Source organism: Drosophila erecta, unplaced genomic scaffold, assembly GCF_003286155.1.
Source record: "Drosophila erecta strain 14021-0224.00,06,07 unplaced genomic scaffold, DereRS2 tig00000021-arrow-pilon, whole genome shotgun sequence".
Classification (NCBI taxonomy): Eukaryota; Metazoa; Arthropoda; class Insecta; order Diptera; family Drosophilidae; genus Drosophila; species Drosophila erecta.
Genome location: NW_020825198.1, coordinates 17511766 through 17524176, shown reverse-complemented (window position 1 = coordinate 17524176; position 12411 = coordinate 17511766). Strand labels below are relative to the sequence as shown.

At 49.4% G+C, this 12411-nt stretch overlaps 7 protein-coding genes across 8 annotated transcripts; 4 read left to right on the top strand and 3 right to left on the bottom strand.

Moving 5' to 3' along the window:
- The first annotated feature begins 30 nt into the window (after positions 1-30).
- On the top strand, positions 31-1072 carry LOC6544227 (26S proteasome non-ATPase regulatory subunit 8). Its single transcript, XM_001973007.3, has one exon. The coding sequence runs from the start codon at positions 156-158 to the stop codon at positions 948-950; it is 795 nt and encodes a 264-aa protein (XP_001973043.1). The 5' UTR covers positions 31-155; the 3' UTR covers positions 951-1072.
- Positions 1073-1178: 106 nt separating this feature from the next.
- On the top strand, positions 1179-3174 carry LOC6544226 (cytochrome b-c1 complex subunit 2, mitochondrial). Its single transcript, XM_001973006.2, has 4 exons — positions 1179-1498; positions 1643-1776; positions 1835-2138; positions 2253-3174. Exons 1-4 carry the CDS (start codon positions 1454-1456, stop codon positions 3090-3092), a joined length of 1323 nt encoding a protein of 440 aa, XP_001973042.1. The 5' UTR covers positions 1179-1453; the 3' UTR covers positions 3093-3174.
- On the bottom strand, positions 3171-4165 carry LOC6544225 (syntaxin-8). Its single transcript, XM_001973005.3, has 2 exons — positions 3512-4165; positions 3171-3458 (listed from the first exon to the last, which is right to left on the bottom strand). The coding sequence occupies exons 1-2, from the start codon at positions 4047-4049 to the stop codon at positions 3298-3300; spliced, it is 699 nt and encodes a 232-aa protein (XP_001973041.1). The 5' UTR covers positions 4050-4165; the 3' UTR covers positions 3171-3297.
- A 5-nt stretch (positions 4166-4170) lies between these two features.
- Positions 4171-5235, top strand: LOC6544224. 2 transcript variants are annotated; one of them, XM_026976580.1, is made up of 2 exons: positions 4171-4262; positions 4586-5235. In XM_026976580.1, exon 2 carries the CDS (start codon positions 4694-4696, stop codon positions 4874-4876), a length of 183 nt encoding a protein of 60 aa, XP_026832381.1. In that variant the 5' UTR covers positions 4171-4262; positions 4586-4693; the 3' UTR covers positions 4877-5235. The 2 variants fall into 2 exon arrangements, with proteins under 2 accessions (XP_026832381.1, XP_026832380.1); XM_026976579.1 differs by lacking the exon at positions 4171-4262 and adding an exon at positions 4326-4394.
- Positions 5236-5760: 525 nt separating this feature from the next.
- Positions 5761-7390, top strand: LOC6544223 (polycomb group RING finger protein 3). The gene is made up of 4 exons (XM_001973003.3): positions 5761-6242; positions 6304-6456; positions 6518-6801; positions 6913-7390. Exons 1-4 carry the CDS (start codon positions 6137-6139, stop codon positions 7036-7038), a joined length of 669 nt encoding a protein of 222 aa, XP_001973039.1. The 5' UTR covers positions 5761-6136; the 3' UTR covers positions 7039-7390.
- LOC6544222 (female-specific protein transformer) lies at positions 7318-8308 on the bottom strand. The gene is made up of 3 exons (XM_001973002.3): positions 8200-8308; positions 7616-7959; positions 7318-7552 (listed from the first exon to the last, which is right to left on the bottom strand). Exons 1-3 carry the CDS (start codon positions 8240-8242, stop codon positions 7403-7405), a joined length of 537 nt encoding a protein of 178 aa, XP_001973038.2. The 5' UTR covers positions 8243-8308; the 3' UTR covers positions 7318-7402.
- Positions 8309-8498: 190 nt separating this feature from the next.
- Positions 8499-12274, bottom strand: LOC6544221. Its single transcript, XM_001973001.3, has 3 exons — positions 12086-12274; positions 11262-12024; positions 8499-11208 (listed from the first exon to the last, which is right to left on the bottom strand). Exons 1-3 carry the CDS (start codon positions 12168-12170, stop codon positions 8616-8618), a joined length of 3441 nt encoding a protein of 1146 aa, XP_001973037.1. The 5' UTR covers positions 12171-12274; the 3' UTR covers positions 8499-8615.
- Positions 12275-12411: the final 137 nt, after the last annotated feature.

Below are 12411 nucleotides of genomic sequence, written 5' to 3'. Positions count from 1 at the left end.
AATTATCCAGCCCTACGATATTTTAAAAATCGATAAGGATTCGATTGCTCCCATCGCGATAACGACCCGACTACGATTGCCATCCCTAACAAAAAGCGAAAATCATCTTTGAGGTCTGCAGAAAACATTTTAGCTTAATAATACCGATCTAAAGAATGGCCAACGTGGAAGCGCTGTACAAGGAACTGATCGCCGAGTGGGCGAAGCGGCCACCAAACACGGTTAAATGCGGACAGCTGCTTGATCAACTGAAAGTGGCGCTCGTAAAGATGGCCTTCCTGCCGACGGACGGAAACGACGCCCAGAGCTCCAAGAAGCAACTGATCCTAGCCAGGAGCGTGCTAGAGGTGGCCGTTGAGCACAGCGTGCTCAGCAAGGACCTGCTCGCCTTTGAGCGCTACATGGCGCAGCTGAAGTGCTACTACTATGACTACGCCAAGATCATTGGCGAATCGGAGAGCAAGTATAAGCTGCTCGGGCTGAATCTGCTCTACCTCTTGTCCGGCAATCGGGTCTCCGACTTCCACACGGAACTGGAGCTGCTCTCCGTGGACGTCATCCAGCACAATCAGTTCATTCGGCCCATCCTGGCCCTCGAGCAGTACATCATGGAGGGACGCTACAACAAGATCTTCCAGGCCAAGTCGACGGTACCCGTCGAGGTGTATAGCTATTTTATGGATCTTCTGCTGGAAACGGTGCGCGATGAGATAGGTGCCTGCATCGAGAAGTCCTACGACAAGATCTCTGCCAAGGATGCCGCCAAGCGGCTCAACCTGCGCGTCCCCGACGAGATCAAGGCCTTCGGCGAAAAACGCCAATGGAAACTAGAGGCTACCGGCGACTACAGCTTCACGGACCGCAGCGTCAAGCCCAAGGAGCTCCTGCCCTCCGAGGAGCTGGCCGAGCAGGTGCTCAGCTACGCCCGCGACCTGGAGATGATAGTTTAAGTCCAAAGCAGCCTTTAATAATCAACAGAGTAAGGATAAGTAAACAGTTCTAACACGCTGGATACCACAATTTTTATAATAATATGTAACTATATTGAAAACAAAAATAAATTAAAGCTAAATCTCCTAAGCCAGTAGTATTCTATTTTTGCAAGCCTAGCTACAGTTGGAAATTAACGTTTTACGTTTTATATTGTAAAACTACAACTAACTATTTTATACATGTTTCTGTGTAAGTGTAACTGCCAAAAAGCATTTGATAAATTTGTTCACTTGCCAAATTATTTTTCCCACATCCAGATCACGATATTTCGAAAATCTCGTGACTATAAGTCACAGCTGTTACTCAGTGTGACCGTTCTTGAGAGCATTGAAATAGAGCTTAGTTGAAACCTGTGCGACGGCCACACTAGCGCGAACGACCGTAAAAATTTTCGCTCTGCGATTATTTGTAAAGAATTGCTTAAAAAGCAAATAGAAGAAATTTTAGCATAATCCACGCCATGGCCTGTAACGCTAGCAAGACATCGCTCCTGCGCGCCATCGCCGTAAGTCTCGACTTAACCAACAAATAGTTACGGCAGCGAATCTTCCTAACGGAAGGCTCGTGTTACGTAAAACACCCGAAGTTGCCATCTAAACAATGTCGAATGTAACAAGAATTATAACAATTCCGTACTGTTTTCCGGCAGAAACGAGGCTACGCCACCTGCCCGCGCCCCGTCGGTGACCTGTCCGCCGTGAACGTCAAGGTGCTGGAGAACAAACTAGTGGTGGCCACCGCCGATGCCACTCTTCCAGTTTCGCGCGTGTCTTTGGTGCTGGGGTGAGTCCACGGGGCAGTAACCAACACCTTGGAGTATCCTAATCTCGATCAATTGCAGAGCCGGATCCCGAAACGAGGCCTACGACACCCAGGGAGCCTCGCACCTGCTCCGTTTGGCCGGAGGGCTGAGCACCCAGAACTCGACCGCCTTCGCCATCGCCCGTAACATCCAACAGGTGGGCGGTACCCTGACCACATGGGGTGATCGCGAAGTCGTTGGCTATACGGTGACCACCACAGCAGACAACGCCGAGACCGGACTGCGCTACCTGCAGGATCTGCTGCAGCCAGCCTTCAAGCCCTGGGAGTTGGTCGACAATGCCAAAACGGTTGTCAACCAGCTGAACGCCGTCTCCACGGAGGTAAGCCCACAGTAAATTCTTAATTGGATCATGCAATCATTGGATCTAGCAAAGTCCTATCTACTAGAAAAAAACACATCCCAATAACTCTGAATAACTCTTTATCCTTCACAGCAACGCGCCATTGAGCTTGTTCACAAGGCTGCCTTCCGCAACGGCCTGGGAAACTCGATCTACTTGCCCCGCTTCCAGCTGGGCAAGCTGTCCTCCGAGAGCCTACTGCACTACGTGGCCCAGACCTTCGCCGCCGGCCGTGCCGCTGTTGTAGGCGTGGGAATCGACAACAACACCTTGGCCGGCTTCGCACAGACCTTGCAGTTCCCCAGCGGCGGCGGCAAGGCTGCCTCCGCCAACTGGTATGGTGGAGATGCCCGCAAGGACACATCTGGCCACCGTGCGGTCGTCGCCGTTGCTGGACAGGGCGGTGCCGCATCGAACCACAAGGAAGCGCTGGCCTTCGCCATCCTGGAGCAGACGCTCGGCGCCAAGGCCGCCACCAAGCGCGGCACTTCCGCTGGACTTTATGGCGAGGCTGTCAACTGCGCCGGCGGCGTCGGAGCCACTGTCAAGGCTGTGAACGCCAGCTACTCGGACGCCGGACTGTTCGGTTTCGTGGTCTCCGCCGATTCGAATGACATTGGCAAGACCGTGGAGTTCCTGGTGCGCGGCCTGAAGTCCGCTTCGGTGTCAGAGAAGGATGTTGCCCGAGGCAAGGCTCTGCTGAAGGCGCGCATCGTCTCTCGGTACTCGTCGGACGGTGGTCTGATTAAGGAGATCGGTCGCCAGGCGGCGCTCACCCGGAATGTGCTGGAGGCGGACGCCCTGCTCAGCGCCATCGATGGCATCTCGCAGTCGCAGGTCCAGGAGGCAGCTAAGAAGGTGGGCAGCTCCAAGCTGGCAGTCGGCGCTATCGGCAACCTGGCGAACGTGCCCTACGCCTCCGATTTGGCTTAAGTATATAAACACCTGTACATCTGTTAACCGTAATGTAACGACTAAATAAACCTGATCAAGGGGAACGATCCGCGAACGTAAATACTTATAAATCCTAATTTAATTGGTGTATACATAAATAATCAAACTTTGGGTTAAAGACAGATAGACATTCCACGCATGTCATAATATAAGCCAATAAAACAACTGGAATGGTTCGTAGGAACTAAACGAAGATCACGACGATGATGGCGACGAACAAGGCTATAATGACGAGCCAATAGCCCCAAGTACTGTCTCGCCGGTTGACCTGTCCAATGCTCTGTGTTTCCCGCTGCACACCCGTTTCCACGCGATCCATGGCATTAGCCAAGTTGTCAAGGATATCTGCAAGGAGGAAGGGATTAGCACTGGCAGCGCAGGGATTAGGGCACACCCACTGTTCTGGTCGTCCACCTCGTTACCCAGCTGAGTGGCCAGCTGGCGCTGTCTGGACAATGTGGCTGATAGAACCTCGAGTCCTTCATTTTGCTGCGCCAGCATCTCGATCTTTCTCTGCTTCAGGGCCTCCACGTCCAAGGCGGTGTTCCGTGAGGAATTGCTTTGACCCGACACGAGATCCTGGTCCTGCCAAGCAGAACCTGATGCGGCCAGGACATTGGATTGGGCGCTGTTTGCGAACTTCTGGCGGATCTCTCGCAACTGCGAGGTGAGTCTGTCCCAGTCAATGCGCCGCTGCTGCAGCTCCTCCTCAGGGCTCGTCTCCCAGGTGATGGCGTTATCCAGCACCACCTTGAGGTGCTTCAGGTCCTTGTCCAGCTGCTCTATTCCGGTCTGTATGCTGCTTGTCAGTTGGACGTACGAGGTTGTCCTTTGATTACACTGCTGACGTTGGTTGAGATACACCAGTAGCTGATGGCGCAGTCGCTCGCAGCCCTCGTACTCGATGTCCCAGGAATCGTGATCCACCAGTGCCATTTTTCTGGGTATGCTATGAGTAATTATCAAAAACAGAAAACTACGCCTCCAGGAACACACACAACAAAAACAATAGCAGAGCAACAGCTGATAGCTGCTAGCAAATAAGTAAGCGCGAGTACGGTCACACTTCTAGTAAGGAGGGAACAATTAAATTAAAAAAACCTTTAAGCTGCACAATTCAACCCAAACTAATTTTGAAAGAATACTTCAGTAAGAGCTTTAGATATTTTAAAGAAATGTCCAATTAATTTATTAATATATATTGCGAACTAGTGTGAACTATGTACAGCCGGAATTTAATAATTCAGGCTGGTCACTCGAAAATAGTCAATATAATGTGAAGTATGATTATTTGGCCCTTAATTCCTGAAACTACTCTCAAAAATTAGGAAATGCTTTCCAAATTGCTTCCAATTGTAATTCTGCATGGTGGCCGAAGAACGTATTCCTTGTGCTCGAGAATCTACTCCATGCCCACACGTAATTACACCCTAACTGGCCACATTTTGAAGGTTCCGAACCTACATTCGCAGGAAAGATGTTATGGCACACATATTGTTATCCGGCATACGAAGGACCGATTCTACACCGACATTAATGAGATCCGAGCAGAATTGCTATACACCATCAAGGACGGGGTGATGATCATCAGGAGCACCAACGTCCCGGAGGAATTGGGCGGTCACGGCATTGGGAAGCTACTGGCCAAGGCGGCACTGGACTACGCGCTACTGAACGGGCAATTCATTGTGATCAAGTGCCGGTTTGTCCAGTACTACATCGACAAATATGAGCCACAATACGCCAAGTACATACTGAATTAGGGAAACCAACCCAACGATACGAAATTGTCAGAACTAGCTAACTAAAAACAAATAAATCCCCTTAACAGCACATATAATATACTATATAATATATGTCTGCTTTCAGATTGGTGAACTTCGTGCTGCCTTTGTAAATTCACATGAAAACTATTTTTAATTGGTTTGCTCCATAAATTTTCAGATTATTTAAAAATTACCAAATCAAAAGGGAACTTTATATTTAATGTCGAAACAATATAATTAGTAATGGAAGGTTTCTTTACTTAAGCTATAAGTTTTGTATGCTCCTATTTTTATTTATCGAACTTAAGCATGTTGTTTCCGAACTTAAAAATATATCAGCTAGTTTTCTCAATATATTATTAAGTTGAATTTTCTTTTGTTCAAAAACGGTTACAATTTTTAAATATTGATGCTCTAAAAATATTAGGCATAAGATAGGTAATATTCATTATTATACTATGGTTCAAGCGCTCTATTTTTTAAGGGGAACGATACAAAATTAAAAAATTAATTAAAATTTACAAATAAAGCAGTGTGACCAGCAGTGTGATTCAGCAAAGGGCCTTGCCGGACTGCTGCCACCCACACACATACGATAGTTGGGACCGGCCCGGCATGGTGAACAAAGTCACGATACCGATATGGTGACACAATTCACCCACACATGCATGCATTCGGTTACGATAGTTATGACTCAAAGTGCGAAAATATCACTGGGTTAGAATGAGCGATATATATATTATATTTTGGAAACCGGCTGCAGTAATCCGTAAAAAGAGTTAGAAATTTGTATACTAGACTCATATTATTTAGCACTAGCAGTATAAAGTCTACTCTTTACTTGAAAACCCGAGAAATAATATTAGCAAAACTGTTACTGCTCGTGACATGCCGCCAAAGCTGTGACTTGTCACGGTGAAATAATCGCGACTAGTAACAGGTATGCAACTATCGCGCATCCCTAACTCACACGTACACACAATTTATTTAGTCGTGATTTCTATTTTATTTGTTTCAAATTACAACCAAAAAGAAAACACATTGCGACCAAAAATCGCTGGCCACAATGCCGAGTGCCTGTTCAACTGTGCGCAAGCATTCCCTTTAATCGGAAGCGAGCGCGTTTGCCGTTTTCAGCGTTTTCCGCGCGGGAGTGGGAGATCGGAAAATCCGCAGCAGGACAAGCCATCGGTCCGGAGCAACATAGGGATATTTAGGATAAAGTAACGTAGTTCCGCACACAATCGGGGGGCCAGCATGGAGCGGCGCGTGAAGTTGAAGACGATCAATCCGCACATCACGTGCAAGATCTGCGGGGGCTACTTCATCGATGCCACCACGGTGACGGAGTGTCTGCACACATGTGAGTTGCTTCGGCATGGAACATCACCTGCCCAATAACGCCAGTGTTACCGCCCTTACAGTTTGCAAGAGTTGTCTGGTAAAGCACCTGGAGGAGAAGAAGACCTGCCCCACCTGCGACAACATTATTCACCAGTCCCATCCCCTGCAATACATCAGCTTCGATCGCACCATGCAGGACATTGTGTACAAACTGGTGCCGAAACTGCAAGAAGGTTGGCTGAAGCGTGTGTTTTTGTTTCTTTACACTCTTACCTCCAACACGAACCATTCCAGATGAATCGCGCCGGGAGCGGGACTTCTACAAGAGCAGGAACATGCCGTGCCCCAAGGACATCACGCAGAACCACGACGACGACAACGAGAAGGTGATGGACGCCCACGCCGAGTCCGACTTCCATCGCCTGGACGAGCAGGTGAACGTGTGCCTGGAGTGCATTAGCAATAACTTCAAGAACCTGCAGAGGCGCTTCATTCGCTGTAGCTCGCAGGCGACGATAACGCACCTCAAAAAGCTGGTGGCCAAGAAGATCCTCAACGGCATTGAAAAGTACAGAGAGGTGAGATATTTGCCTATCGCGACAATAACTTCTCAAGTGAAAGCTAAGCCCGTCAGGGTTTATTTACTTGTACGCACATACTATGTACTAACCACACATCTTACCTTTCAGATCGACATCCTGTGCAACGAGGAGCTGCTCGGCAAGGATCACACGCTGAAGTTCGTCTACGTGACGCGCTGGCGCTTCCGGGATCCGCCGCTTCGGCTGCAGTTTCGTCCACGGGTCGAGCTCTAACCACTGTTTTAGTATAATGCCACAACAAATGATCTATTTTTATAATTTATTGACAAAGCGTAAATATCGTAATTAGGAGAGTCGCTAGTGTTAGTCCCCCGAAACCATGAGTGTATGTGTAAATGTGCATGTATAAAGTCGTAAGTATATGGTTATCCCTCTTAGGATTAAGTAACTTCCTCTTCCTAACTCGTGTGCCCCTTTTGTTGCCGCTGTCTTTGCTGCATTTGCTCATGATTTAATCAACGTTCTCCGTTTGCAATATTTTATGTTCTCCTCCTTTAATATATATATGTATTTATTATTTTAATGTACAAAACACACGAATGTAAATAAATTTGTAATTATGCCGAATGGCGTTTGTTTAATATGGGGGGCGCCACGCGTTTCTGTATCCAAACCGCGGAGCTCCCAAGAATGGCGGTCGCTGGCGAAATCTGTAGGGGGCAGGTGGAAACGGAGGAGGATGTGGTAGCCGTTGGTATCCAAATCTTTGCTCCATGCCAGACATCCCCTGCAAAGTGGGATTAGATTATATTCATTAAATATTTATTATATTTATAATAAAACTACTAACGTAGAAATCCTGAGGTGGCACTTGCAAATAGTAGTTGATGATCTTTGGCGGTGGATTATACCGACGAGGACTCCTTTGACGGCGTCTCCGTTCACTGCTGCGACTTCGGCTGCGGTTGCGGCTCCTAGAGCGATGGCGATGCCTTCTGTCGGAAGACTGGGATCTAGAGCGACTGCGTCTAGTGGATCTGGGCGATCTTTGGCGCAGCCTCCTCACCCGATCCTGTTCCCGAACCTCATCAGCAAAATAAGGAACCTTGTGCTCCTTCTTTTTGCTGTCCCTGTTGCTCGTTCGCCCATGCTGTTCTCTTTCTCGCCGGGATCGCGACCTTGAGCCATGGGAATCTATGTGAAAAGAGAGGGATTAGTCACTCCATCCAAGCCATCGTGTTAGGCGCATCTTCGGAGGCGGAATCCACAAAATGCGCAGTTAAGAGTCCCATTGTCCAAGCTTCTCTGTCTGCTCGTCCAGTGTTCATTTTCATCCATTTCACATTTTACACAATATGCCACTAGAAAAAAAACAACAAAAAGATTGCACTTGATCAGATTCTGATCAGATCGGATATACTATATAGTGGGTACCTCGATGATCGGCTCCACAACTACTGTCGGCGTCCATTTTCATCGGAAAATGCTGGAAATGAAATAATGCACTTTCCTCAGTGTGCCCGTATTCCGCTTGCACAAAGTGTGCCCGCTCACTCCCTTTTAGATTAACTATCGCAGCCAAAAACGTTACTTTTTAAATATTTGAGAGCAACATATAATAATGTAAATATTGGAAATAAATAATATACTTTTTTAGGTTTTATTCAAGCAAGATGAAGTTTTTAAGAACAAGTGAGTATTTTTACTTTAGAGATTTACGTTTTCGTTACAAATACTCTACAAACACAGCTTCATTTCATAAGTACAAGAGAATACAATGCGATTTTTGTTTAAACTATAAAAACCCAAACATAGGGTAAACGCAATTAGTAGGCACAAATAAACAAATTTTAAAACTTAAAACTAAGCGGCACATTGATGCGCTCGTTCTCCATGGAGACCACGATGAGCGGCTCCTTTTCGAGCAAATCCCGCCTAGGGGAGCGCAGCAGGCGCACATCGATCTCCGCCTGGCCACCATCTGGAGAAACGTAGCACTCACTGGGACTGATTCGCACCATATCCGGGACACTGCAGGTGACCTCGATGAGCTGCCTGGAGCAGAAGCTGTTAGTTACGGACAAAGTGGCCAGTGGTGATCCGCCGGCTTCAAATTCCAGCGAAGCGGGCTGCACAGACCAATTCCGCTCGATGGGCATCAAAGTGGTGGTGTCCGCCTCCAATAGCTCATCCACGGGCTCCAATAAGTGGCTCTGCGTTGGCGTCGGCGAATTGGACACACATATTGTTCGGAATAACACGGTTTCCTCGGCCTCCGGCAGGAACATTAGCGAGCTCTCAGACGATTCGTCAAAATCCCGATTGAGGGTAAGGGCAACATCAATAATCCGCACTACGGTGACCAAGTCCAGAATGAACTCGGGCGGTTCGTTGAGCTGACCGATGTTCCGCACTGGCTGCTCATCCGGAAATTGGCCCCAAATGCTGTCCAGCATCGGCGATGTGAGCTTCTCCCGCTGTCGGCTGCTCATTCTCTGGACCAAGCTGCGCATACGCTGTCTGTTGGGCTCGTCTCCGCAGAAAATCCGCATATTGGCCAGGGTCAGCACCGGCGCGGTCTTCTTAAGTATGTTCTTCAAGTCCTCGCGATTCGGTCGGAAAAGTATCTGAACGCAGCATTCGCTATTTGGCGGCAATATCAGGCGGCTAGGACGCACCTCAAAGGCCTCGCTCAGGCGCAGTTTCATGAGCACTGTGGAGTCCACTGAAATGCCCACAAATGCGGTCAGGGGGCCCTTGTTGTGAAACTTAAGACTCGCAGAAAGAGGACCAGCGGATAGCTCGCATACATCGCCAATGGTAAGGAAACTGGCGCCCACAGGTCCTTTTAGTAGACCCTGTATGGTGATCGACGCACTGCCGCCGTAGCCGTACAGCGGGATCTCCAGGCCCGGCTGGTTGCTGTTATGCGCTCCTGACGGTGCATAAAAAGACAAGGCTCCGATGGCCGCTCCACAGACAGTGGGACAGAAATTAATCACCACCGACCGACATTCCATGGCTTGCAGTGTGATGGTGCTGCTACCGGCGCCAACCAGCTGGAAACCGGGTCCCTGGATGCCAATCCGAATGACAAGGCGTTTGTCCGCTGTGTTTTTCACCTGCATTGACTTACGCACATCTGTCCGCAGCTTTGTGCTGCCCCAACAGAGGGTCGTGTGGGTCACCTTTAAGGGGAGCAGCTTCCCATCGCGATGACTGAACTCACTGGAGTTCGAGCAGCGCGAAATACTACGCGGTGCTGTAATAGAGCTGGAACCCAGTCCACGTCTTCCGCTTGCTGCGAATCCGCTGGTGGAACTGGCCTCACTTCCCGCGGGCGAGGAGTTCGCCTTGCGTGCTACTCCACTCATGAGCTGCCTGCGGTCGGAACTAGTTGTGCTGTCCAGCAGCGGCGACGAGAGACAGCTTCTCGGCGAGGACAAGGGCGATAGGTTTTTGGCGAGGTTCGGTGAAATGCCAAAATCACGTTCGGTGGAAGAGGCAACAGCAACGTCGCATCCATCCAGGCGAGTGCTGCTTAGAGATGAGGGTTTGCGCGGAATCATACCCACTGTGGAGATCGATACTCTCTTTTTGTTCACTGGCGTCTTGTCCTCGTCCTCGTTTTCATCCTCGGTGCAGGTTAGTGGACGTATGCCATCGCTACTGGACGGACTTGCAGATCTTGGCGAAATCTTAGTGCGTCTCACTCTGCGGTTGGGCTCCTTCACCGGCGTCGAGGGCCACTCATCGATGTCAGCCTCGGCTTCCGTCTCTACGGGATCGGTGTCCGCACGGCTAATGGTAATTTGCGGCTGGTCCGCCAGTGGACTAAGCGGCTTGCGCGAGATGCTATGCTGCAAATGGCGAAAATCCGTCGAGTTCAGCACGGAGTCTGTGAAACTCATAGTGTCCGTAAGCTTGTTAGAGCCGCACAAAGTTCGCTCCGCTTGGGAGTTGCTGCTCTGGTTTTCCTTGTTTTCCCCATCTTCATAATTGGTGCCGCGACCATGCTCCCACAAGTGGTTGAGAACCTCTACAGTGGACGTATCCGAGTTCAGATCTATTTCCCTAAGCGCCTTGTCGATTGCCGAGAGACTTAGGATCTCGGAGCTCGATGGCGGACGCTTGGTCTCTTTCGACGCCAGACCATTGTTGCCCTTCAGCGCCGTCTGAATCCGATCCTGCTGCATCTTTTGCATGAGGTTGCGTCCGAGATTTGAGCCAGTCATGGCATCCGCCTTGGTGTAGGTTTTATTGTCTGGCTGCGGGGTCTTTTCACCAACTGAATTTAGGGTCACGTTACTTTCTGGTACCAATAGCGGTTGAGTGGGTCGGGAGCGATTCGGGCTGCCGTTGCTCACAATGTTCCATATATTTTCCGATCGCGTCTGGAAGTAGTTGCCCAGCGAGAAGTCTGGATCTCCAGCCAAGACAGAACTGTGAACAGAAAGTTTGTATAATTAAATTCAAAATTATATTTTCTTGCATACTTGGACACCGAGGTTTCTATTTCGGATGTTGGCGGCGGTGCGGCGATCTTCTGCATCGCCTGTGTGCTCAACGTGGCCGTCGGCATGGCTGTGAACTCTTGCGCCCAGGAGATTTCACCCAGCACCAATTTGGACTGCATTAGCTCGGCGGGGGCAAAACTTTCATCCTGGCCTTCTGCCGCCAACGAGGCTGAGCCAAAGGAGAATCCCCCACCGCCGTTAAGACTCAGATCACTCATGTCCGCAGTGCGCGGTAAGCTGCGTGAGCAGTTAAACGAATCTGTGAGGCTGCTGGAGTGGGCTCGTGATAAGCGATAGCTGGCCTCCACCTGGCTGGCATCGTGCAGCTTCTTCTCCAACAGGCGAGCCTTCTCAACGAAGGAGGACTTTAGGATTTCGGCCACAGACAGGGATGGCTTCTCCCTGCGGCGCTGTTTTCCAGCCTGGCAGAGTGTGGATCTGCCAGTGATCTCCGCAGGCTCAAAAGAGATGTTGGTGCCCTTGGTGGCGGGCGTGACCAAAGCAAAGGAACCGCTGCTGTTTAGATCAATGGTGTCGTCTGTCACCAACTCCGATATGTTTGTGGTGGAGCGCATCTGGAGGGCAGTGCTCCTTGCTTGGCTGGGACGCGATGGCCGAGGCTTTTCCAGTGTCTCCAGCGCACGTAGTCGCTCTTCTCGAAGCCGCTCGTGGACGGCAGAGGAGTCCCGACCAGGGCCGCTGCTCCTTCCACTTTTGCTGAAGCTGGACAAGTCGCCAAAGACTGCAAGGAACCTGGATTACTGGCTGCTACTGTAGATTTCCGGCTTGCCCCGCCTGCTTACCCTTTAGATTATCCATGTTCAGAATGCCCAGCGAGTTCTGGTCCATGTAGCTGCCATTTCCCTGGCTTCCATTGCTTCTGTCCATTTCGCTCCGTCCCTTTACAGTTAGTGCGAACGCGTAAACAAGAAAAGGCGCGTCATTTCGTTTGAAAATGGACGTCGATAAATGATAACAGATCCAGGGCTACACACAAGTGTCTAGGCGGCCTTTGTGAACTTGTCCGCACAAATGTGGGAAATTCAAATATTTTACGTGTTCTACTTTATAACACTTTGGGAAGCGCACAGATCAACACACTCAACAAAAAAACAAAAAAAACATATTC

Bases quoted from the DNA above. Each gene is read 5' to 3' on its own strand.
- LOC6544223 (XM_001973003.3), top strand. From the start codon at position 6,137: ATGGAGCGGCGCGTGAAGTTGAAGACGATCAATCCGCACATCACGTGC. The intron at 6,457-6,517 runs GTTGGCTGAAGC...GAACCATTCCAG, and splicing joins GGTGCCGAAACTGCAAGAAG to ATGAATCGCGCCGGGAGCGG. The intron at 6,802-6,912 runs GTGAGATATTTG...CTTACCTTTCAG, and splicing joins GCATTGAAAAGTACAGAGAG to ATCGACATCCTGTGCAACGA.
- LOC6544225 (XM_001973005.3), bottom strand. From the start codon at position 4,049: ATGGCACTGGTGGATCACGATTCCTGGGACATCGAGTACGAGGGCTGC. The intron at 3,459-3,511 runs GTGGGTGTGCCC...TCCTCCTTGCAG, and splicing joins CGAGGTGGACGACCAGAACA to ATATCCTTGACAACTTGGCT.
- LOC6544226 (XM_001973006.2), top strand. From the start codon at position 1,454: ATGGCCTGTAACGCTAGCAAGACATCGCTCCTGCGCGCCATCGCC. The intron at 1,777-1,834 runs GTGAGTCCACGG...GATCAATTGCAG, and splicing joins CGCGTGTCTTTGGTGCTGGG to AGCCGGATCCCGAAACGAGG. The intron at 2,139-2,252 runs GTAAGCCCACAG...TATCCTTCACAG, and splicing joins TGAACGCCGTCTCCACGGAG to CAACGCGCCATTGAGCTTGT.
- LOC6544224 (XM_026976580.1), top strand. From the start codon at position 4,694: ATGATCATCAGGAGCACCAACGTCCCGGAGGAATTGGGCGGTCACGGC.
- LOC6544222 (XM_001973002.3), bottom strand. From the start codon at position 8,242: ATGAAAATGGACGCCGACAGTAGTTGTGGAGCCGATCATCGAG. The intron at 7,960-8,199 runs GTACCCACTATA...CTTTTCACATAG, and splicing joins TTGTGGAGCCGATCATCGAG to ATTCCCATGGCTCAAGGTCG. The intron at 7,553-7,615 runs GTTAGTAGTTTT...CCCACTTTGCAG, and splicing joins TGCCACCTCAGGATTTCTAC to GGGATGTCTGGCATGGAGCA.
- LOC6544227 (XM_001973007.3), top strand. From the start codon at position 156: ATGGCCAACGTGGAAGCGCTGTACAAGGAACTGATCGCCGAGTGGGCG.
- LOC6544221 (XM_001973001.3), bottom strand. From the start codon at position 12,170: ATGGACAGAAGCAATGGAAGCCAGGGAAATGGCAGCTACATGGACCAG. The intron at 12,025-12,085 runs GTAAGCAGGCGG...GGTTCCTTGCAG, and splicing joins GAACATGGATAATCTAAAGG to TCTTTGGCGACTTGTCCAGC. The intron at 11,209-11,261 runs GTATGCAAGAAA...TTCTGTTCACAG, and splicing joins ATAGAAACCTCGGTGTCCAA to TTCTGTCTTGGCTGGAGATC.